This window comes from Falco biarmicus, chromosome 1, assembly GCF_023638135.1.
Source record: "Falco biarmicus isolate bFalBia1 chromosome 1, bFalBia1.pri, whole genome shotgun sequence".
Lineage (NCBI taxonomy): Eukaryota > Metazoa > Chordata > Aves > Falconiformes > Falconidae > Falco > Falco biarmicus.
In genome coordinates, this window is record NC_079288.1 from 35349263 (window position 1) to 35371542 (window position 22280).

The window sequence follows — 22280 nt, forward strand, 5'->3', positions numbered from 1 at the left end:
CACATTCTTCATATTTCATGGTGACGACAAGACAAAATATCAAAGAATAAGAAGGAACAAATACTGATCTGAATATGAACCCTGTGTAGCTGAATAACTCCCCTTCCTCAGCAGTTTGACATAGTAATCTTCCCTCAAAGTAATCTCCTTGTCCCATGTGTCCTGCTTTAATCTATCAGTATTTCTGCAGTGTGCAGCAAGAAATTGATTTTCAGTAATTTTAATGGCTGAATAACTGGTGCTGTCCCAGAGTGTTTTTTCATATTTGCAGTGGCCAATGTGGTAACTGAAGTCAGTGTTCTGGATAATAGGTTTCATTAGTTTTGATGCCTGAGGTAAAAAAGCAGTAGGTGGGAATAAAGACTGTTTTTGATGTCTAGACGTTCATTTCAGCTGTTGCTGCAATATGATACATTAAAAGGAAATATGTAACATAGCTCTGAGGAAATATGTATTCTTTGAAACTAATTCTACTTTTAAACTGCATAAGGCAGTGTGACCTGAATTATTAAAATGTGGGTGGCTGAATTTCTTAAAGGTATAACTATCTCTGCAGTGCCGCCACAGTCTTAACTTGCTTTCTCTCCTTCCTTCCTTCCTTCCTATATTTCTTTTAAGTAAAATATGTCAGTTTGGTCACTGAAGCAGAACAGAGATCTTATTATCTTTCTAGTATCTCTGCTGGGGGACCTAAAATTATTGAAGTATTTGCTTTGATATTTTGCTGTGACTTCTCTCCTTGAAATTTTTATAATGGTTCTTTTTCTTTCTTTGAGAACATGGCTGGCTTCATAAAAATCATTGGACAGTTTGAAGACCTTAACATGTCTGACTTGAAAATAATAATAATAATAAAAAGACCCCAAGCCAACTAAGCTGCTCATTAATGTATGTTTAAATTATAAATTTCCAGTGTAAGCCTAAATTATTGTAGCTGTCTTTAATTGTTTTAGCATCCAGTCTACAGGGATAAACTTAGAAATCAGCACAAATGTTCTATTCATTTTTTGAAATGATGAAAACTAAATGATTACAAACATTTAAAAACTTTATATGTGAAAGCTTTCGATTAATTGCCATTCTGTATGGAGACTAGCAGTGAGATTTACTGCCTCAGTCATAATCCATTATAAGTGTCAAATACACCTTTTTTCTTTTTGTGTTTTCTGCTAATATCATCTTTGGAATGAGAAAATAGGAAGTATTTTCTCTGTGGAAGATTTGTTTGCAACTGAAAAAACACTGCATTGTGTTCTCTTTCAGGTGTTAAAACCAAAAGTCGTGGGTGGGGTTTTTTTTCCTTATTCCTATACACACTAGTACGTTGGATAATGGTAATAGGCAGGTACTCAACTGTAACATTAACTTTTTTTATTTTTTACTACACAGTGCTGCCCTGTCAGCTGACACAGAATTATTTTTTGCTATTGTGTCTGTTAAAATGTTGCTTGGTGTTTTATTACCTTTCCATGAAAAACTTTAAGGACTATTTATGTTTCAGTCTAGAAGAGTTAAGAAAGTGAAAATAATGATGCTTCTCCAGATAAATCAATAGAATATTCTTGTACAAAACTGTACTATCTCAAGTCTTTTCTTTTCTTTTTTTTTTCTTCTATTTTTCTTCTCCCCTCTTGAAAGGTACTGAAAATCTCACTCTTCTTTTTGGATCCTTATGCTTCTTTAGTGCTCTCTATCTCCACTGGATTTAAAGAGCATATACCGAGAATGATAGAGTAAAGGCAGTTAGACTAACTCACCCAGTCAGTTTATAGAAGTATAGTTAATGGCAGAGATGATGTGACCTTGTCGTCTTGTTCCCCCCCCCCCCCCCCTCCCCCAAGTATCCACATTTTTAGAGGTGGAGTTTTAATAAGCTTAGTTGTTTATTTTGAGACGTAATTTCATGTAAAAAAAAAACCCCACCAAAACACCAAAAAACAAACAAACAAAAAAACCAACAAGACACACACAGTAATTGTTTATTTTGGTGAGAAATGTAGTGGTAAAGTTATCCCTCTATTGCAGGAGGGATAAACAGCGAAAAGGGTCTAAACTGCCTGTTTCACAAGAAAGTACATGCTACTTCCAGTTGTCATCCTTGAATACTGTGGAATGTACACATGCTTAGATGAAGTAGTTGGCATATACTGATAAATGTATCACACGGATACAGATATCTATCACAGTAAAGGATCAGTAGATCTGACAGATCATACAGGTGAGAAGGAGCCTGGACTCCTAGAGGTCATCCAATCTGACATCCTACAGAAAATGGGATTGCCACAAACAATGGATGGGGTTAGTGATGGTTTTGACTGCCCAGGTCCTGGAAAATAGTGACCACAGTTCTGTCCCATCTGCTTTGCTGCCTCTCCAAAACTCTCAACCTCCTCTCTGACTTCCATAGAGAACAAAGTAGTTCCCTGCTCTGTCATACTCTTTTAGTAAAATTCAGTCTTTACTTGATTCTTCTGCTAGAAGTTGTCTTTGAAGATGGCTTTCACAGCTGTTGTGCAGCATCAAATTTGTTCCCTCTAAAGAGAAATATTTTCAACTAGAGAAACAGAAAATTACCTTCAGGACAGGATATAGGTGCTTGGCTTAAGTACGTTTATGAACCTGTGCAGCACCTGCTTTATGTTAGCTGTGTGCCTGAGATTGCTGTCAGGCAGCACTGAAAGGCTGACGAAAGCTTGAGTTGAAAGCATTTAAGGGTTAAAAGCGTTACAAATCGTGTAGACAGACGGAGACCAACAATTATTTCCTAGCCTTCAATTTTCTGTAAGCAATTTAAAATATTCTTCAGAATCTAAAATCTAGTTTCATTGTTACAGTGTGAGGAATTTTGCAGTTTGCAGGGATAGTCTAATTTGTAGGATTTTGCCAAGTTTTGGTACTGGTCACCATTTGCACCTGGAAGTTGTAACTTCCTCCAGTTATTTAAGCTCTTTTCTTTTGGAGACTGGATCAGGAAGCCAAAGAGCAGAGGCGAAGTAAAATGCTGCAGTTCTGATTATTATTTTTTTACTGTAACAGCTGTATGTACATACTCTCAATTGTGAGATGTACATTTTTAGTAGGAAGAAGTATTAGAGGTAATTACATTTAAATATAGTGCATTAATTTATCTGGGAATCAAAGGTATTATTTATTATAGGAAAATGGTTCTGAAGATGTTTTATGATACGCTTAGGGTTAAATTTCATAGGGAAATTTTATTTACATTTTGTATATAATTTTTTTGAATGCCAAATAATAAGAAAGCCAGTTTGGAAAATTAGAATATTGAGGGAAGACACCACTTAACTCTCCCCTTTTCCCTGTTGTACTCAACTGCTGCTCCTCATTGGCAGGCTTGACCCTAGGGATTTACCTACAAGGTAACCGTTGTGAGGTTAACAGTGCTTTTGCCTGCTTTTTTTTCCTAGGCTTAGGGACACATTCCCTTGCATAGCCATTCCTTCTCCTGAGTGCAGGGTAACCATGAATGCAGCTGTGGTGTTGTGTCGAGGAGGAGAGCGCTGCCAATTTCCATTTCCTCATGTTACGTCCCTTCTGCAGGTGTACATAGGCTTTTCTGGGCACATGTGTCCTGGGGAGAGGGTCTCAGTTTGTGGAAGAGTAAGAGAATGGTATAGCCTGAAGAGGAGCTGTGCCAGTCACAGCTGAGCGGGGCAAAAGAATACAGGTAATGTCTGGTACTTAAATAATTTGGTATTAAAATTATTCCAGCCCTACAGAATATTACCTTATAAATGTTGTAAAGCGGTGTGATCTGATCTTAGTTCTTCTGGAGCCAGTGGTGAATTTATACTTGCAGAAAATAGTTTTGAGAGCTTATACAAGCTGTTCTTTCATTGGGTCCCATCAGTCTGTGCATACTTGGGAGCAGATAGTCAGTTATGATTGAGATCACCAGACTGGCTTTGAGAAGTTTCCTGTAATGTCATGGAATAAGTTCTTAATCTCTCCCATTTTGCATGAAGTTCTTAATGCAGGGACAATACTGGCTTCTGGCATGAATGCCCTGATAGGATTAGGGTGAAACTCAAGAAGAGCTCAGTGCCCTGTGGTGGTGAATTTCTTTTGGCTTTTACAGGTTCTTTCAACTTCATGACAGTATCTAAAAAACTGAATTTTTATTAAATATGGAGTTTTCATAGAGATGAACTTGCGTGTGATCTGTCTCATACTGCAATGTATACCTGTTTACATATTTGAGAATTGTGTAGTTTTTAAGTGCAAGACTGGTACAGTGTCTTAGGCTCCAGTAGTTCTGAACTGTACAGAATTTATACATCGATAGTTGCAAAAATGCATGGAGATTCTGAAGTTTAAGAATACTGTTTTAAATATGAAAACTGAGGCCATGTGAAGTTCTACCTAGTGAACAGCTATGGCGCATTACATACTCTGTGTCAGTAAGGTTTTTGAAAGAATTAAAGGGGCCTTTAATGATTTTACAGGGAAAGAGATTTGGCTCATGCTTGTGCCCAAATGCCTTTTCATTCTTCTGGGGAAGTAACTATGCTATTCAATAAGGTGATTTAGGTGCTAAAGCCCTGGCTTTTTCATTCCGTAAAAGGAGAGAGACTCTGTTACCAATATTTGCATATCGCAACATTACATGTTCAAAAAATGTGCCTCTTCTTGTTTGAGGTTTATATGACTTACAGTTGCCGGGAGAAGCAGCAGAATAATGAACAATGCTGGCTTTTGAGGCTTTGAAGCTGTAGTTGAATACTGCTGGCAATATTAGTGTTTTTCATACAGCTGAAACTCCTTAGAAGCTTTACTTTAAACGTGATTGTAGAGTAAACTATGCTTGGATAATAATCTCTGCATGATAGACATGCTGTTGGAGGATTTCATCCTTTAAATTGTCCAAGGAGGGATGTTAAGTATTCAGTTCCTAACGTGTAGAATTTTATGCTTGCATTTCTAAAGATCTGCTGAGTATTCTTGTAAAATTGAAATGACAGAACTCGGACAATTAACAAATTCTTACTCCTTGACAAAGTTATTAAATCATCTGTTTTTATTCTGCAGCTCAGATCACATCTTATGGCTGAATAAGATTTATAATCTGGTACAGGCATTCCAAAAATAGTTTTACTCTTGGTAGTTTTAGCATCCAAAAGAGTAAGGACAGCAGATATTTTTAAGATTTCTCTGTCCTTCAGGCACTCACTCAGTTGACTAGTTCATGCTGCACTCCACTGTGAGAGATTATTTTTCTTTAAACTCCCTAAAATCTCTGCAGTTTTGTACTGAGTTTACAGTTTTTGTTTTTGAATAAAAAAATTGTGTGTATTTTATACATTTGCTGGGTATTGCTTAAACTGCAAGAGTTTTAAGTCAGTACAATGAAGGAATTTCGCTTGAGTGTGACAGAGGTTTAGGATAGTTATTTAATGTTGTTTAAGTTATGTAAATTGATTTTACACCTTTAATGATTCACTTTGTTTCTTGTCTGCATCTGTGGTTGAATTTGAAAGGATCTCTCGGCAGTCATGGCAAAGAATGATCATGAATTCCTCACCTCCCTACTTTTAAAACTGAACACTCCAAACAAACGTGTTACTTTTATGCTTTTGTGTTTCTTTTTCTTTAAATTCAAAGTTGGTGTCTTCAGCAAGTAAAGATTAAAGCTACTTTGGCAATACAGGTAATAGTTGAAACAGTTTAACATGCTGCTGTTGAAAATTAAAGCTGTTGAAGTTATATTTTGTATTAATGTTTGTATTTCCCAGTATGAACATGATGATATTTTATGTTTTTGTAGTGGTGGAAGAAGGATTGTGGGAGAATGGACTCTCCTATGAGTGTAGGACCCTGCTCTTCAAAGCAATCCATAATCTTCTGGAAAGGTAAGAAAAATATCTATTGCACTTAAATATTTCATTTTTATATTTGAAATGATGTAGGATATCTACAGACCATTTATATTGTTACTGATCTTAAACCACATGTTTTTAGAGGTAGAACTTTTAGTGCAAGAGACACAGGATAGAGATGGATCTCTTAAGTCATTGACTCTGGGAATGTATCATAAAATGCTGTGCAGACTGATTAAGCGCTCATACAAAGAATAATGTCAGTATATATTTCTCGTTGGATTCTTGCTGTGGAGCTCTATCAAAGGCAAAAAAACCCAAACAATGTTTTCACCTTCTTGAGGTTCTTACAGATAATATGCTTATGGAGAATAATTGTATCTAACCTCCAGGTCTTTTGATAAGGCTAAATAGTACCTGTCTTAACAGGTACTACTGAAAGATCTTAATTCTGTTTTTCAAATCACCCTAGGTACACGCATATTAGAATTTAACTAAATTTGTGCACAGTATTCAGGGTGAAGCTTAACAGTTCTGGGCTCTGACAGGCCTAATGTATCCTAGCATTGCTTTCTTTTGTCTTGATGATTTTTATACGTGTATCTGTATACACACACACTTATATATGACTTGATTGCAAAGTTATTCTGTGATTAGTTAATACATTTATAGCTTTTTCTTCTTAATCCAGCTATCAACTCTTAAACTGACTGAAGATTATCTTGTTATTAGACCTTCAGTGTGTGACATTACATCTTAGACACTATTGCATTTAATTCTTTCTCCGTTAACTGCAGTTCTCCAGGTCATCATCACGTTCTTGTATTGTATCTGTTCTTTTTACAAATTTGGAGATCTCAGTTTTAAGTGTCATTAGGCTATTCCCACTTTTTCTGAATTTATAATAATAATAATCACAACAAAAGGTAATGCATCTCACCTGTACCTTTGTGTTACAGTAATTTTGTAGAATGTAGCACTGAATATTTTTTCATTCCGAAAGTAAGCTAATTGAAAATACTTTGATCTTGTCTCATTTAGTATCCTACTTGCTTCGATGTAGATTTACTAATAATCAGGTTTGTGTTATGTTCCTGAGGTTGTGTTCCCATGAGTGCAGTAATTGTCCCCTTGACTGCTAGTCACCTCTCTGTGCCTGCTCACAAGTGAGGTTTGGGTGGCTACCTGTGTGCATGTTCACAGGTACAAGGGCTAGTTGTATTTCCTATTTTCTATTTCATCAGGTTTTTTAGGGGATTTTTACATAAGTATTAGAGTACTTAGAGTGAATAAGTATAAAACTTAAATTCTAAGTTCACTATTTCTTTTGAGGCTTTGCAGTATAAAAGGGAAAAATAATTTTGTGTTTATTCATCTGTGGTACCCAGCCAACTGACTTTTAAAGTATGATTCCTAGTGGATATCTTTATTCATTGGACCTCTTTAAGCTTAGTGAAGTAATTTTTTTTTTTTTTTTTTTTTTTTTTTTTGGTAAAAAGTAATTTAATTGAAACCACTTGGCAGAGTTAGCCAGATCGTTCTACCCAGCTGTGCCTGAAAAGTCTTCAGAGCTCTTTTTCTTTCAGCTGTAGGCTTTGAAATACAGGTGGTCAACGCACATCAGGTGTGTGCGGAAAGGCTCGTGTCACTGCCAGGTGATGGGTCTGGTGCCACCGGCTCAGCCTCTGTCCTTGGGGACAGTCCCATGGCGCTGGGGGGCGGGTGGCATGCCTTCTGCAGCCCCCTCAGCTAAGCTGTCTTGTCATGGAATAGCTGTCGAGGGGACTTAGGTGATGGCTTACTGAATATCTCCCCAATTAGCTACCTCATTTTTACAGTATTATAGGTGAGTTTATTTTAAGGTATACACTATTTTGGTGGGCTTTTGTTTGTTTGTTTGTTTGCCATACGAAACCTTGTTAACATCATGATGCTTTTATCGAAAAATAACAGTGTATATGGGCTTTATTAAAAAGAGAAATAACACTTGAAAGACCCATTTTTATCCTGCATTTAGGAAAAGCTTGATCAATCAAAGTCCTGAACTTCTATTTGACCTTACCAGAAGGTGGTAGGGCCGTTGCCAGTGCTTGAAGTTTTATGGGTTGTTTGGGGGTTTATTTTTTGTTGGTGAAGGACAGATTTTCCTTGGGAAGCCCCTGGTGTGCCCCCCAAGCTGTAGCTGTTGGCGGGGGTTTTCGGCCTCTCGGAGCCGCCCCGGCGGGGGGTGGGTGCCGTCCGTGAGGGGAGGGCAGGGCAGGGCAGGGCGGCCCGCGCCTCCTCGGCCCCGGGGAAAAGGCGGCAACAGCTGGAGAAGGGGCGGCAAAAACTAACGCGGCAGGAAAACCCGGCGGTGGGAAGCAAATGGCACCGGGGAGAACCGTGTTGGGGTGACCCCCCACCACCTCCTCCTCCTCCTCCCGTCTCCTCACCGAGGGGCTGGGGGGGGGGGGGGGGGGGGGGGGGGGGCGGGCGGGAGCGGCGGTGAAAAGGCGGGAAGCTGTGCCCGGGCAGCGGGGAGAGGTGCCTGCTGTGAGGTAACCCTGGCAAGGGCGGGAAAAGCCCTTTACACAACTGCTTATATTCTTCTTTTCTTATTATTTTTTCTTTTTTTCTTTTTTTTCTTTTTTTTTTTTCCTTTTTTCCCCCCACAGTACCCAAATTAGTGATCAGAAGTTTGTTAACTGGCAATTTAGAAAACGTTAGAAGATCTGAGGAAATAATACTTGAAATATTATGGTATTATTTCATAATCATTAGTGTGCCCTTGTCAGGTCACATTTTTTCATGGAAAAAACAGAAATATGAGAGGTCAAGTGACAGTGTAATGCTCCAACAGCTGTACTTAACAGGAAAGTATCACTCAGCCCTAACTAGCAAAATGAGCCAAGGAGTTCAGAGTATTTTATGATCTTATTTCATATGGTTAAATAACTGCTTTTAACTGTATACTCATTTGGGATTTTATGACCAGCTTCTTTTTTGATGCAAGTTCATTGTTACAGCTTACTGTTACTAGTTACCATCGAGTGCTTATACAGCAAAAATAATGCCGTGCTGTCATTAATTGTTCATTCGGCCAAAACTGAGATCCATGCTTCTGTAGTCATGTTTCCCATTTCATATGGGATTAGACTATAATAACCTGTGATTTAGTTTAGCATGTGGAGGGTTGGCTGATTTTTAAGGCCAGGTCTACCCATGAAGACTTCCCCCCCCCCCCCCAGCAAAGCAGCATTAGTTTGAGGCAGTTAAACCTGTCATTGTGAGGCAGGATGATGTGGCATTGAAGTGTGTGTGATTGGAGAGAGTTTATTATTGATGTAAACTTCACAGGCTTCCTTTTGTTTGTATAAAGCGGGCTGACACTGACAGGCTTTCTCTGATAGCAAATATTTCCTAGGGAAACAGTTGCTGAAGCATACTACTTTTTTCCCACTGGCACAAGACCAGTGCCTTTAGATCTCTGCTGGTTTAGCTTTCATATTCAGTTTAAGGTATTGGTATATTCAACAGAACTGGAATCTTTTTGCTTTAATTGAGAAAGATCTGTTAGAATTTTCTGGAGCCTAGCTTTAGCTTTGGAAAACCCTGCCAAATTTGTACAGAAGAATTAGAAACCTATTAGTATCTACATTGTCTGTCATTCATTTCCTATCTGTGTCTTCTGGGTATGCTTTTGAAGTATAGATTGCACGTTTTTTCTAAACTTTGCAAAATGTACTTTCCCAGAAGGTTTCATGTGAATTTTAATTTTTTTGATTTGTTTTGGCTAATCTGTAGCAACTGCTATAGAATTAAACTATTAGAAAACTTTGAAGAGTGGAGAAGTACAGTTCTTCCACCTAAAGAAACACCTATCAGACATGAAATGTGTAGGGAAAGCTCATATATTACTCATAATTGTAAACAAACTGCTAGCAACAAATGACCATTTTTTAAAAATTTTAGAAACATAATATTTACCTTACTGAAAACTGTTCCTTCATAACAAATTTATGTGATCCCTTGGGCAGTATGTTCAACTGCATGTTGAAGCATACTTGGTGTTGTCATATTGCTAGTGTGATTCATCTGTAAAGTGGATTCAGAAAGGCATCAAACACTCCTTGTCAACCTAAATTGGTTATTGATCAGTTTGCATCCTCGGTGTTAGTTGTGGCATTTTTTTAAAGCCACAGAATATACAGTTGCTATAAAGAAATTGTGCACTTCTAAAGGGACCACAGAAAATGGGTAACTTATTGCTCTAAATTTAGTGGTGTGGGAAGTATGTTTGTTGGAGTGCAGCTTTCTGAGAGAGGAAATGGTAATTACGGAAGTCTCAACACCTGAAATCATGCTGTGGATCATGTGAAGGGAAAAGGGTTCATTGTTAATATTTACTTAATACAATTTCCTGTCATTCATATACTATACTATGCCATTTACATGCCAAAAATACAGGAGTGCATATTCTTTATTGTGAAGTCTGAGAGAAGCACTGTATAGAAAAGAATCTGTACCATGAATTGTCATTGTTCAAGAGGAGGAGTTTGAAAACAAGAATGATGGATCATTCAACAAAAAGAGTAGCATGGAGCGGAAGAGAATCTATTGGAGATGAGGGGAAAATGCATATGTGAAGATCAGCATCAGTGACAGCATCATGAAATTGGACAGTGATTTTCTATGACTAGCGTGGGAAAATAAAGTTACATGGCAAAGTTATGTGGAACCCAGCAGCTACAAAGTTGATTTCGATATGATGGGAATTCAGCTGCTTAATCCCTTAGATTTTCTGTCTTCAAAGACTGCTTTTAATTACATCTTAAGATGTAACTAGTAATTGTTGCTGTAATTATCTTCTAGGTGCTTGATGGATAAAAACTTCGTAAGAATTGGAAAATGGTTCATAAGGCCCTACGACAAGGATGAGAAGCCTGTTAATAAAAGGTAAGGCGATCTGTATATTGAGTACTGTTCCTGTCAGTGTTGTATATGGCATGATGGTAACTTGATGCTGCATTTTGGTGGTAGTTTTTCCACTTCTTTTAACTTTGTAACAAGTGAAAACACAGACAGTAATTTGTTCAGTAATACACAGAAAGCAGTTAAGTAATTTTTCATGTCTTGTTGTGGTAATTTAAGATACGAAGGTGAGAATGGTATTTATCCCTTAACTCCACAGAAATATCATATTCTTTTATATCTTTTGAATAGTATCTGCCTGTTCCTCTCATTATACAACAGAATTCCAGGCAGTTATAACAAATTATTATAATTTCTGGACACTTAACCCCAACCTGACTTTTTAAGCAGCAAAGTAAGTAATACACAGTTTCATTTATTTTCTTTAAAGACACCAGCCTTGATATACAGGTTTCACTGATTAGGCAGGCTGACAAATCAGACTTATATGTCTGATTAATGTGCTTCTCTTGTAGCAACATAACCATGGAAAAGGGCTAGCTGTCTCCACTTGCTCATTGCTGTTTCCTCTCCTAGCTTTAAAGGTTACAGTGTTCTCAGATCTTCTGGTACTTGCATTTATAGTCATCTGCTAAACAAGTTCTGTCAAAAATAATCTGAGTTAAACTGAAACACAGATTTTCTAACGGGAATCATTTTGACAGAACTGGGTTAGGAAGTGACTAAACATGCAGTTATGCTGGAAGATTTGAAGGTAATGAGCCAGTGGAAATGAAGCGGGGTGGTAACTTCTTCATCCAGCGTAGCTACAGTCACAACAGCATGTCTGATGGCAGCTGTAGGTACAGGTGGAAATTGTTCTGTAGATCATACATAACTTCTCCCTCTCATCTCTTTATCTCACTGCATTGTCTACAATAGCAGTGTCTTACCTCTGCTACATGTTAATACTGTGAACAGTTGGCTTCTTTCTGCAACAGACTTTGTTAACCAGGTACTTCCAAACAGCAGTTGTTTTTAAGGTAATTAAACATGGATTTGTCTCCTTTATAAAACCAGAAAGCATTAACTTAGCATGGGGAATACCTTTTTTTTTTTTTTTTGCTGTTTGCTCTTTGTGGGTAAGTAGACTTACACTGTATATGTGTAACCTTTGATTTCACATCGATCTAATGGCAAGAAGCCATTGAAAGGTCCAGGTTTTCCCATACCTTTCTCTGTCCTGGCTGTTCGTAACCACCTTCCTCCCTTGTGTTTTCTCTGCTGCTTTTCTGATCATGCCAAGATCTAATTTATTTTTTTGGAAGATTAATTCCCTAAAGTGACATAAGAAGTGGTGTCTTCCAGCTTTTAGAAAACCGAGACAGCTCCTTTCAGCAAAAGCTATTTGTTTTATCAACTTTACTGCAGCCTGAGTGCTGAGATTAAATGTGTTTGTGAGTCTCATGTCTTTTCCTGGTGTGTATCAGTTCAAGAAATGAAGCGTCTGAAATAGTGGATGCTGTGTCAAACAGCAGCAGCACTGGTGTGGAAGGTATTGTTATTTTGGAATTCTGGCAGATTTTATTTATGTGTCTTATTTACATATGTGTAACACTGAGTCTCTTGTACAGTGAGGTGATCTGTAGAGGATAATTACATTTGTAAATTATTCTACAGTATGCACAGAAATATATCTGGTCTGGAACATGTTCCAAACCATGAATTCCTGTTGAATTTAAATTGTATTAAAAGTATTTCTGCATATCAAATTTGACATTTTAATGGCGAATTTTAGTGTCAAAGGGTAGACTATTGATTTGAAGAAGATAATGTTTATTGTTGGTTTGTGTGGGTTGTTGGTTTGCTTCATTTTTTATAAAGTACTTCTCAGTATAGGTCATTTAGATACTGCTAAATAAATACTTTTAAAATGGTGTATAATAACTGTGGCCTAATATGAGATAGGTTTTGTGTTGTTTCAGGTTCTTAATCTTTCTGCTATAAATATATCATTGGAGTTAACTAATCTTACTGAAAGATGGTCATAAAGATGGCACAAGTTGACAGTGGAGTCAACTGTGGACAGTAACAGCAAATAGTAGGAGGCTTTGAGGGCTAATTTGTCCAGACACCTTTTATGTAATTCTTTAAGCGTTCTTTTGCAGTGTAGCACAAAAAGCTGTCTTTACACAAATTAAGTGATTGACATTAATTCCATATAAATTCTTTGTTAAGTTCTTGCTCTAAGCAGCCGCTTGCTGTAGATAAAGCAGTAAGGAGCAGTCACAGAAAGCAAGGCCAGCTGAGAGTGTTTAGGTATTTTAGCACTATGGGTAATGACTTCATAACCAAAGAAAGTGGTATTTTAAAAAAATAGTAGCTAAATCCATGTTAATATATAAATTACTAGAAATAAGTTGCCTTGTGTATACAGTGATTAGGTTGAAGTCTGGGAATGAGTAATCCCTGCTGAAAATGCAGGCACTATTCCCCTTGAATGGGCAAAGATAAAGATAATGGATCTGTATAAATGTATAGATCCCTGAATGAATGAAAACTGAGCAGGTGTCACTCTGGCAAAGAAATACAAATGGTTCTTAAGTCTACTTTGATACTTGTGGCAAAGTTAGTAATCTCAAATTTCCGACATCCTGAGTTTACGTCATTTCAGGAATATACGGAAAAGTCTTCGACTGGGCATAAATGCACAGGGAAGGAGTTAAAACTCATGCGACAGGCTTTCAAACAGTAAAATGATTCAGGGCCTGTGATTTTTGTGAATGGCATTAAAGGAGAAGGGCAGGGAGTTCTGTGAATTTAGAATGGAGTCAAAGATGAAGTGGAGCATGGCAGTGGCTGTGACCTAGTTAGTCCTGAGATGTGAAAAGGAGGTCTAAGAACAATAGGTGACCTTCTGAGGCAGTGTTAGAAACAATATGCAAGATGAGCTTTCCTGGTCTTTTCAAGGGGGAGTGAGGGAACAGCAGAGGGAGTTACAGACAGATCCCTAATACAGTTTCATTTTGCTTACATTGCAAACCAGATGCTTTTGACAGGAAATTTAATGCAGAACTTGTGGGTTTTCCTTCCTGAGTATCTTTAATGTTCTCTGTCACTTACTAAATAATTTGGTGTGTCTTATTGTCTGTTCTACAGCAGTGTGTGTCTAAAATATGTTTCCACACTACTGCTGGAAAATGGCAAACTTGCTTATTTAGCTACACAACTTCCTAAAGGAGATCTGTATCTTTGGAGTTTGCAGACTTTGCATGATGCAAGGCACTGATAGTGCCTTCCACTGTCTAGTAAAAAATCATCTTCACAGTCTATTCAGAATTACTTTTCAAGTTTTCTGGGGGGGGATTTGGTTTCAGAAAGCACCACCATAAAATGTTAAACATCTTACTGGCAAATAAATTTATGACCATCTTATGCAAGAATCTTTGCTAATTTTTTAAGAGATGGTTTTCTTGGTGGGTACTAGGAAATTGGGGGGGGGGGGAGTCTGTTTGTTTTGATCTGTATGAACAACAGAAGTTGTTGCGCTGTTTTTAATTTGCTTAAATGTAAAGAACATGTGGGGGAAAAAATGTTGCTTTTTGTAGCTTAAATAACGGATGGTTCATCCCCTCTTCCAAAAGTCTGTTGGGTTTTTTAGCCTTAAGAAGAAAAAAGTTCCCTCAGTGAAATATTTTGTAGTTTGTTTCTTTTATTTGTTAGTAGGTGAGGAGACTGAAAGATAGGAGTGGTATCTAGATAGCTGCATGACCTTCTGTGCACTTGAAACAGTGGGGATGGAAGAGTGGAATTACAGTTACGCTGCAATGAAATACAGTTTCTTGATACCAGTTTCCAAACAGATTTCTGTTTGTTACTATCACGTAAGACAGTTGGTTATGACAACCTCTTGTGATGCTGACAGAATATAGACATGTCTGAGTTAGGAGTGCATGGGCTGTATTTTAATAAATACAGTATCCCGAACATTCACATGTCAACTCTTCCCCCTTAGTTCTAATCCATGAACTTTTACCACTGTATCAGAGTTCAGTTAGCTCAACCATATCCAGTTTTGCTCAATAGCTGTGTTCATGTCTTTGCAAGCATCACAATCGAGTGTTAATCAGTGCCATCAAAACCTGAAGACTGTAGACACTTTAAGCACTGGTTCCTCTTTGAGATCTTGGAAATCATCATTACTTTCAGTTTTCCGGGAGTAGTCATAGGATTTATCTAAGGAATATCTGGATCAGTGAAAGCAAAATTGTCTTTAGGATTGTTGCAAGCTGCATTCACTTTCTGTTACGCTAGGAACTCCTGTCAGGCAGTATCTTCATATGAAAACATCTGATTTAGTGAGCCCTAGAGAACTGCCGTGGTGTGCCAGAGAGGAATGGGAAGCTAGTGCCTGTCTGTAAGGCTGGAGCACCTTGTCTGAATCTGGTGCAGAGGTTTGGTCCTGGCACATGATATTACACAGATAATGTCCTTTTGGCAAATGTTATTGAGGTGTTTCATTAAATGATGACGTAATTCAGTAAAAGCATGATAAAAAAAATTAAGTGATCTATGTAAATTTTTAATAAGATTTTAATTCCTCAGCTGAGAAGTGGTAACTGATTGTGCATGTAGAGTTCACTGCAATGCAGTAAGAACGTCTCAGTTTAAAACCGAGCATCTTAATTTTCTTGAATTTGAGAAAAATAAGCCATATAAATTGTTCTAATTCTTTAAGATTATGTTCTTGTATTTTAATTGTGCTTTAAAAAAATCAATAATGTGATCATACATGTTTCTTGAAAATGGTGTATAGTGATACTATAGTAATATGTATGCGCAGTGTTGCCAAGTAATGCCATCATAAATTAGGAAAGACTAGGAAGGAAAATAATAAAAATCAATCTAATTTAATCTTTAAAAATGTGTGCTTATTCCTGACTTGTCAAAATAAATGTGATAGAAATACTAAGTAATCATAAATACTGTTTATTTTTCAATAATTCTTCTTACCCCTGTAAAATAAGCTTTTCTATTTTAGTTTAAGAGGCTTAGTTCCCAGACAAGTATTTTTCATGTTTTTTAGGTTTAAATTCTGAGATGTTATGTTCATCTTTGCTGAGTTTCTTCTCAGTCTTATTTACAGTTTCAGTAAAATCGTACACCAAGCTAGTGTATTATGCCTCTGGTTGGTTAGGGGTTTTTTGGGGTTTTTTGTTTGGTTGCTTGTTCTTTGGAGATTTTAGATTTTTGTGTATGTTTTTGGTTTTTTGGTTATTTTCTTTTTTTTTTCTAATTGGTCATCTTATGTGTGCTAAAGCTGCCTTAATTCTTACCTACTCTGAAGGATTGGTAGTGTAACCAATGGAATGGAGTCTGCATTCATATTTTAGGAGAAGGAATAGACATAAAATACAGATTATAAAATAAGTTTTCACATGCCTTTTTCGGAAGAAGCTGTTGTCATTGGTGTCAGTGTGTTTATATTTATAAATATGTTTTAAAGTAATTTAGTGTAATTACATTCAGGTCTATTAATCTAATACCACTAAAAGTTTTACTGTCTTCTGACTATAAAACATAAAGATATAATATTATTAACAACTTAGGGTTACTTAAGGTTATTATTAACATTTTGGAAAAATGCTGTTCAAGCACTACGATTTTAATTACTATTATCAACTGTGGATATATGCTACTCTTTGTCTTGGGTTATTTTGTTTGTGTTGTATTCCAAGGATATTGTATGTAAAATTCTTGATTGAAAACGTTAGTACACTGTGCAGGAAAGAAGCATTTTGGACTGAAGGTCATAATGTTCATGTGCTTTATTATCAAAGTAACTGTCTAGATAAGCTATAAATTAAGGAGTGTTTTGTATTCAGTTGTCTATTGTTTTTCATTTAATAATGGAAGTAATAAAGCAGTATCTTCTAAAAGATGTTTTTACAGAGCATACTGTAAAATTTTCATTGAATATATTAAATATACGATCCAGTTTGCATTACCTTTGCACAGCTCTACAGTATGGCTACAGCTGTTATTTTTCACGAGTGTCCTTTAATAAATGAGACAGGGAGTTAGATTGATATAATTGTAGCACCTACTGCTGAGGACTACTTTCTTCATGATAATGACCCATCCTTTTCATCTTCCTTTCCTGGAATAAGAGCATTAAAAAGACCGTGGCAGAGCAACCCCAGGCACTGATTCTTCAGATTCTTTGACCCTTGCCAATCAAGATAAAGTCCTGGGAACGATAGAAAGAACCCTGTTTGGGGTCACTGGTAAGATGTCACTGGAGCAAGTGCTTCTAGCATGCTGCCTATACCCTCTTCTGCTAATTCAAATGATGCTGTAGAGTATCTTACACAGCTGTTGGCTGAGTGCACGGAACTGAGCCGCACAGCTAAGATAAAACATAAGGGATGTTGATAGGTGTGCTGTTGGTTGTTCAGTCTTGTGATATTTTGTGAACCTTTGATAGACATGAGTTTGAAATTCCTTCTTCGCAAGTCTACCCTTGTCTTCGTAATGGGAGTTATGTTATTACAGTGACCTCTTTGTATGGATGCAGCATTATCTCAAAACAGTCCTGCTAGTAATGAAATTTATGGTGGTATTTGCACTGTGTGTTCTGGAGTGCTTGTGTCTCTCTGGCAGGCACGATGTCAGTTGCGGGTCCCTCATTTCATACAGAAATTCCAAAGGGTGGGCAGGGTGATGTGAGGCAGGAGGGTATGCAGCAGAATTGGCAACAGTTGATAGTCTAGCCTGGCAGAGTCTTGTAAAACAATGTTTGTGACCTCTAGGTGTGTGGCTCCTAGTGAGCTTCCAACACAGAAGCAAGATACTGACCGACATCTACCAGTTTTAAATGAATTGTTAGCAGAATTCTTAGCCCTTTGTGTCTTGAGAAAGAAGCATACCATCTGGCCCACTGCCTTTGAAGGTAGCCTGTTTTCCTGGGCTGTGCTAGAGTGAGTTGAAATGCTCAAGGTGCTGTCACAGAGTATCATGGAGCTTTCACAAGTTCGATTTTGGTGAGGTGCCTGTGACTTGAATTGCCTTTTTTCTTCGGAGATACTCTGACTCCATCTGTTTCCAGTGTATGCTTAAAACTACTATTTCCTGGTAGAATTTTGAGGGAGCTGAAATACACACTTTTGTGGATTCCCATTTACAATGCAGATTGGTTATTTCTAGAATTTTGAAGTTAAGAATCTTTTTACTGATTTAATGAATGTGCATGAACAAACATAGAAAGCTGCTCTTGTCATGTTTCTGGATTTTGTAAAACACTCTTGTAGGCTATTACTTGCTGGCTACATTTATTGTATAGGCAAATATTTTTATTTTTATATATATATATATATATATAAGGTTACTGGAATGCCTATATGTATTCCAAAAGTTTGCATTATTTAATGTAATTGAGACTACGTTATTTTTCACACTTTTATAACTTTCTTTTAAAAAGTTATTTAAATGGTTAAAGTATTTTGGACTAGGGGTATACAAACAGCAAGCAGCTCAAGAAAATCGGAGTTGTGTTTTTCTGTTGGCTATTTCTTTTCTTTTTTGTGTCTTATTTTTATGTAGTTTACAAGTGACTTAGCATCTTCATTAAGTGTTTTTGGATACGCCTGTGTCAGGCACTCAAACTTCAATAATTATATATGAAGTCTGGCTTAATCAGGACTTGGTGACCAATTAGTGAAGTCCCACTAATGTTTAAGCTCCTTTTCTCATTATACACCCACTATTGGCACTGTATATAAAGGATAAACTAAGTGCCCCTGATGTGCTGTTAATTAGATTTGTCAGGACTCCCAGTTGCACTGTCTGCCAAACACAAGTGTTGTCACTTACTGTATCAGTAATGAATTGACTTAAGGGCTTTTGTAGATATTTGGAGTGCCTTAGTTTTGAATACTTAAATCTGTTGCAACTATAATTGTAGTTACAGTTATAGCTCTGCTTTCTGTACTGCAACAGTCTCCACAAACAAGAGATACTGGCTTTCTTGAATTTCTGAAAATCAGGCTGGATTTTGTGCTTAAAGTGAAGTGATTTAAAATCCTTGTAGGCAGTAGGTGGTCGTTTGAGTTCTGCAAAAACAGTGGCACTGTAGGATTTGTTTTCAGTCCGATTCAGAAGTCAATACGCCACCTCATATTCCTAAATAAAATTGGTGACTAAAGCCAAAAAATTCTTCAAATTCTCTCCAAAAATAGAAAACTTAAATTGAAAGCAATTCCATTGAATTATTTTAGTCAACAACAATACCTTTTTCATTTATTTTTCTGACACTTTTATACCTCTTTGAAATAACTTAATCTTGAAATACAACTTTTTTTCAGAACAGAGTTATTTAAGTTATTTATTCTGGAAGTGGGTTTTCAGAGGCTTATGTTCACTCTAAAAAATTTTTGCTAGCCCTTATTTTCTAAAGACTTGGACTGAAGTGGAATTGTACTGCTGTCTGATTGGGTTTTTCCCCTCTTAGTCAGTCAGGAACCATTTCATTCTTGGTTAATCTGTCTGCTAGCACACCTTCAAGCATTAATGTTCATTTTAACTGATTGAAGTCACAATTTCAGACTCTCATTTCTCCTTTCTGTCCCCCAAATGTTTCTTTCCCAGTTTTTCTCTTCCTCTTAATCAGGTTTGGTTGTGTTTACCTTTAGTGAGTTCTCCTCAATGTGAGCTGTGCAGGTAGTATGCCAGCATAGTGTTCTGTGCATCTCTGTAGGCTGTAGAGTAAGTATTGTAAAATATTGCAAAATAATGTCATCTTTGTGCAATACCATGCTGTTAGGCAATCACGTTGCTTGTTTAAGAAATCATTAGATGATGTGATATAAATGGACCATTCTGTGACTAATCTATCAAAAAAAAAAAAAAACAAAAAAAAACCAAACCCAGAAATGCTTATTTTCAAAAGATAGCTGGCTGGAACCATTGATAGAGTTAAAGAAAAAGCAGAATTAGTCTTCTGAATGCTTTTAATGTTTTAGCTTATTAGATTTTCAGATTCAGGATAACAGTTTTAAAGTAGCTTGTCTTTGGTGTTAATTTACTGCTACTTTTGAAGATCGCAAACTTGAATGAACACTTGGTATATCATATATAATCTAAATAAGGCTATATAAAGCAGCTATTCTGTGAAGGACTAGTGATACAAACAGGCCAATGTTCTTTTAATAATGAGCCAGTGAGCACTGGCCATCCTTTTCATGTTAAAATGAACATTGCAGAGGACCAATCTGCTGATCTACAGTAATTACAGAATGGATAGATCTTAAAATATATCATCATTAATGAATTCTGTTAGCTTCAATTTACTTGGCAAGGGAGTAAAGCAAAGTTCTAAAGTATGGCTCCAGTTCGTTGTTGAAAGGATAGAACTAATGCTCACTGAGGTTTTCAAGTTACTTCTCACCTTTCTGCTTTGTTTGCTTCTGAGGGTTCACTCTTCTCATGCATAGTGACTGTAACTGAGCTCAGTAATATTTTTTTTTTCAAATTGTCTAGAATGGGAGGAGCTGCAGTTAGAGCACTTATATTTGGTGGTACAAACAATAGTTTGTTTAGTAAAATGTATTATGAATCAACTGGTGGTTGTTACTCTGATGCTTTCTCTTGAGTGCCTTGTAGCAAGAATTACTGACTAGCGACTAGGCTTTTATTTTTTGTCTTTGAAAAAAATCTCATCGGAAGAAGTTTAGCTGCTTCACTGACAAGAGTGGGGCAGGATGGGTAGGGAGGAAAAGGTTCTGGCAGAAGATGTGTGATCAGTTGCCTGCATACCTCCCTCAAACTGCAATTTTGGGGTTAATTGTTGAGGAATTGTGTCCTTTGAAGGCAAAACCTCAGGAAGAAGTCTCATGTCCTCCTACTCGGAGTTGCACAGTACACCTTGTTCCTTTTGGTCTAAACTTGAGACAGGTTATATGTGGTCTAAGCTGAAGGCAGGGTGAGGAGCATGTGCAGAGTAGGTAATTTCTCAGTCACAAATGCTGGGTGAATTTCAGGTGCTTTTAGTTTGACAGAGAAGTGACTTGGTGTGTTCTGAGTTGGGAAATGAGCAAACACTGGATAAAAAAATTCTGAGAAAGAAAACTGGAGCCATTTGCTGTATTTGGGTCTGAGCTGACTAGTCTCGCTTCTGGTAGGATATATTCACTTGTATGGCTCTCTTGCTTCTGACTTGTGATGTAGACAGGCCTCTCTTTCCCAGCATCAGTCATAGCAGATATTATGTTTTCTTCCCGAAAAGTCGGTAAACATACCCCCCCCACCCCCCACCCCGTAATATATCAGACTGCGTTTAGTCTCTCTAGACTTTACCCTGTAAATAAAGCAAAGGCTGGGTAATGACTAAGGAGTAGACCTTTTTTGCAGGTGCCCAGCAAAGAGCTCACTCGCCTCTTGAGCATTGACAAACTATTCTTCTTTACGAATAATATGCTTCACACTGCCATCTGCTGACATCACATTTGTCATTACAGCAGGGGATCAAATCATGGCTTGCCTCTGTGGTAAGATGTGCGGTGCAAACTGCTTTGTTATAATTATACCTCTGCAGATTTGCCATTAGAATACTTGGATGTGGATGCTGTTATTCAGGATTTGAAGTACTACTGTTAGATTAGTTTGTCTGTTACAAAGAGTCTACGTTACGTAGGAAAAAGGCACTCTAAATCCTGAAAGTGTGTCTCTGTAGAATGACTTCAGTCAATATTTTGGTCAGGGTTCATCTATCCAGGGAACTGCAGATGAAGTATACTCTGATCTCAAATTGCTCATGTGGCAATGCCTTTTGATCCTTGGTGATCTATAAGAAAAAACAGCAGTCATTCCTCATGCATCACTGGATTTAGCAATGTCTATGTGAATTCTTCTGTATGTGACTTCCAAGATAGTTTGTTCCTACATGAGTGATTTCCACCATTTCTCTCCACCCTTTCTTCTTGGCTTGTTGTTCCAAGTTTTCTGTCAGTTTCTGAGAACCAGTCCAGATTTGGACTGAAAACCAGTTTTCTTAAGCTATATTGTGTAATGATTGCCATCTTAAATTTCAGCAGTGCATTTACTAGTTACAGAATATTTGGGAAAATTGAAACTTGCATGCAGAACAGTTATGCTCCCCTGATTTTCTATCCATCTGGTTATGGTGACAATTCTTCTTTTGGTATTTCCTCCCTGGGGGTGGGGGATGGGGAAGGCAGTCCATGAGAAATGGGAGCCACCACCTTGAAGGTAGCTATATGAATCAATCAAAGACTTCCAAAATATGGACTCATGATTCACACCACAACATGGGAGAGCGAGGAACTAATCCTAATGGCCACTCTGACTGCAGTCATGACAGGACTGTTAAGAGAAGAATCTTAGGAGGACAAGATGGTAATGCAGGGGTAGATTGAATTTCCCACCAGAAAATGGAATTTTCTGTCATCTTTGAGGAAAGCAAGCTGCAAAAATTACTTTGAGGGATCTTGACGCTTTTTTATCTCTTCATGTTGCCAGCTGTTAAATACATGGGGT

At 37.3% G+C, this 22280-nt stretch overlaps 1 protein-coding gene across 2 annotated transcripts in view; it reads left to right on the forward strand.

Annotated features, from left to right (window-relative positions):
* The window catches only part of MED13L (mediator complex subunit 13L), a 203300-nt gene that overhangs the window by 90840 nt on the left and 90180 nt on the right, over nt 1-22280 (forward strand). For both annotated transcript variants that reach the window (XM_056326727.1, XM_056326726.1), the window contains exons 3-4: nt 5786-5870; nt 10689-10772. In XM_056326727.1, coding sequence (XP_056182702.1) covers nt 5786-5870; nt 10689-10772 — 169 coding nt within the window. The remainder of the gene's footprint in view (nt 1-5785; nt 5871-10688; nt 10773-22280) is intronic.